The sequence below is a fragment of the Pinus tabuliformis genome, chromosome 2_2, assembly GCF_031772625.1.
Source record: "Pinus tabuliformis cultivar Carrire ecotype Pingquan chromosome 2_2, CPIR1, whole genome shotgun sequence".
NCBI classification, from domain to species: domain Eukaryota; kingdom Viridiplantae; phylum Streptophyta; class Pinopsida; order Pinales; family Pinaceae; genus Pinus; species Pinus tabuliformis.
The window spans coordinates 563,058,881-563,060,568 of record NC_142300.1 but is presented as its reverse complement, the minus strand read 5'-3'; the positions used below and the strand labels follow the sequence as shown (position 1 = coordinate 563,060,568).

The following is a 1,688-nucleotide window of genomic DNA, read 5'->3' as shown; positions in this document are numbered from 1 at the left end:
CTCCTCGGTTTACCCCGCTCGCTAGCAAACCCTCCCTCGGAGAAAAATGGAGGCAAGAAGCAGATCTAGCAGCAACGCCCCTGTGCTACCGATCTCCTTTTCCTTTCAGAGATCCCACTCTCCCACACGCCATTTCAATTCGCCTTCATCTTCCTCCGCTTCCAACTTTTCTGTTCACAGAACGCTCTCGCCTACTCGTGCTACCTTTAGCAGCGGCTCGTCTTATTCTTCTGCTGCTGCCGCCACTTCGTCCTCTATCAATTTCGGACTCAACAGATCCGCGTCGCAGGTTCGATCCAAAGGCCGTCCAATTTCACCGAAAGGAGGTGCCGCCATGAAGAAGCCTATTCCCTGTGCTCCGCCTAGGAAGACGTGCATGTGTTCGCCGACGAATCATCCAGGTTCGTTCCGTTGTAGTCTTCATAGACATGGTAATAATTCCTCTTCTTCTACTATGCATTCTCACTTAAACGCGAGGAGGTCCGCCATGACGAATTCGCTGGTAAGGATCGGCGGTGTGGAAGGAGAATGGGTGAGAAGAGCCCTCACTGCTCTTATACGCCCCTCCAGCCACCACATGCGAAGGAGAGAGTCTTTTCAGCCGCGGCCCAGCAGGCTCTGCCATATGACCACGGCCCAAGATGTTTCTTGAAGCTTGCATCGAGTCATCCCCGGTTTCAGATTCAGTTTTGGCCTGTTTCGCGGATCTTTTTCCTATGACCGACTAATACGAAAGAGGAAGATCGTATTGTATAACTGCGGAGTTGCGTGCGCTCTTCTTCTCGGCTAAGGGCGTCGCCTTTGATTTGGCCTTTTCAGGACAACAAGCTATAGCAAAGCGTCGTTTCTGTTCTACAGGCGTTAATCTTTAGTAATATACTTTATCTACAAGCGATAATGGTTCGAGTCTCTACGCGATTCAGGAAATACCCTAGCCAGCCAAAAAAAAAAGAAACGCAGCAAGAAATCTGAGGAGCCTAATTGTAAATACAGATATAATTGAATTTCTTTTCTTTATTTTTCCTTCGGTGGCCGTCAATGCTTTCCTGTCAATTGATTGGAATCATCGATCACTCACTGCGTGGAACATTTTTCTCTTAACACATACATCGAGCTATCTTTTTCCATAAAAGTAACACCTTGTGATAATAAGGGAGAATAAAGGTAATCTGGTAATAGATGATCTCGTAATAGAGAATAACCGTGAAGGAGAATAACTTTATTAAGTTATTAGTGCATATAAACAAACTTTATTAAGTTTTCCGTGATCCGGTAATAGGTTCAATGGCTGAAATTGAAGGTCGCCCCGTAAAGGAGAATAACTTTATTAAGTTTTCCGTGATCTGGTAATAGATGCAATGGCTGAAGTTGAAGGTCGCCCCGTAAAGGAAAATAACTTTATTAAGTTTTCCGTGATCTGGTAATAGATGCAATGGTTGAAGTTGAAGGTCGCCCCGTAAAGGAGTAACTTTATTAAGTTTTTCGTGATCTGGTAATAGATGCAATGGTTGAAGTTGAAGGTCGCCCCTTAAGGAGTAACTTTATTAAGTTTTCCGTGATCTGGTAATAGATGCAATGGCTGAAGTTGAAGGTCGCCCCGTACGGGAGAATAACTTTATTAAGTTTTCCGTGATCTGGTAATAGATGCAATGGTTGAAGTTGAAGGTCGCCGTAAAGTTCTTCAGCGA

The 1,688-nt window shown here is 44.8% G+C and overlaps 1 protein-coding gene across 1 annotated transcript; it reads left to right on the top strand.

The window, feature by feature from the left end:
• LOC149193897 (uncharacterized) lies at positions 1-1,023 on the top strand. The gene has a single exon (XM_089404961.1). It carries the CDS (start codon positions 47-49, stop codon positions 650-652), a length of 606 nt encoding a protein of 201 aa, XP_089261087.1. The 5' UTR covers positions 1-46; the 3' UTR covers positions 653-1,023.
• The last annotated feature ends 665 nt before the right edge of the window (positions 1,024-1,688 follow it).

Bases quoted from the DNA above. Each gene is read 5' to 3' on its own strand.
- LOC149193897 (XM_089404961.1), top strand. From the start codon at position 47: ATGGAGGCAAGAAGCAGATCTAGCAGCAACGCCCCTGTGCTACCGATC.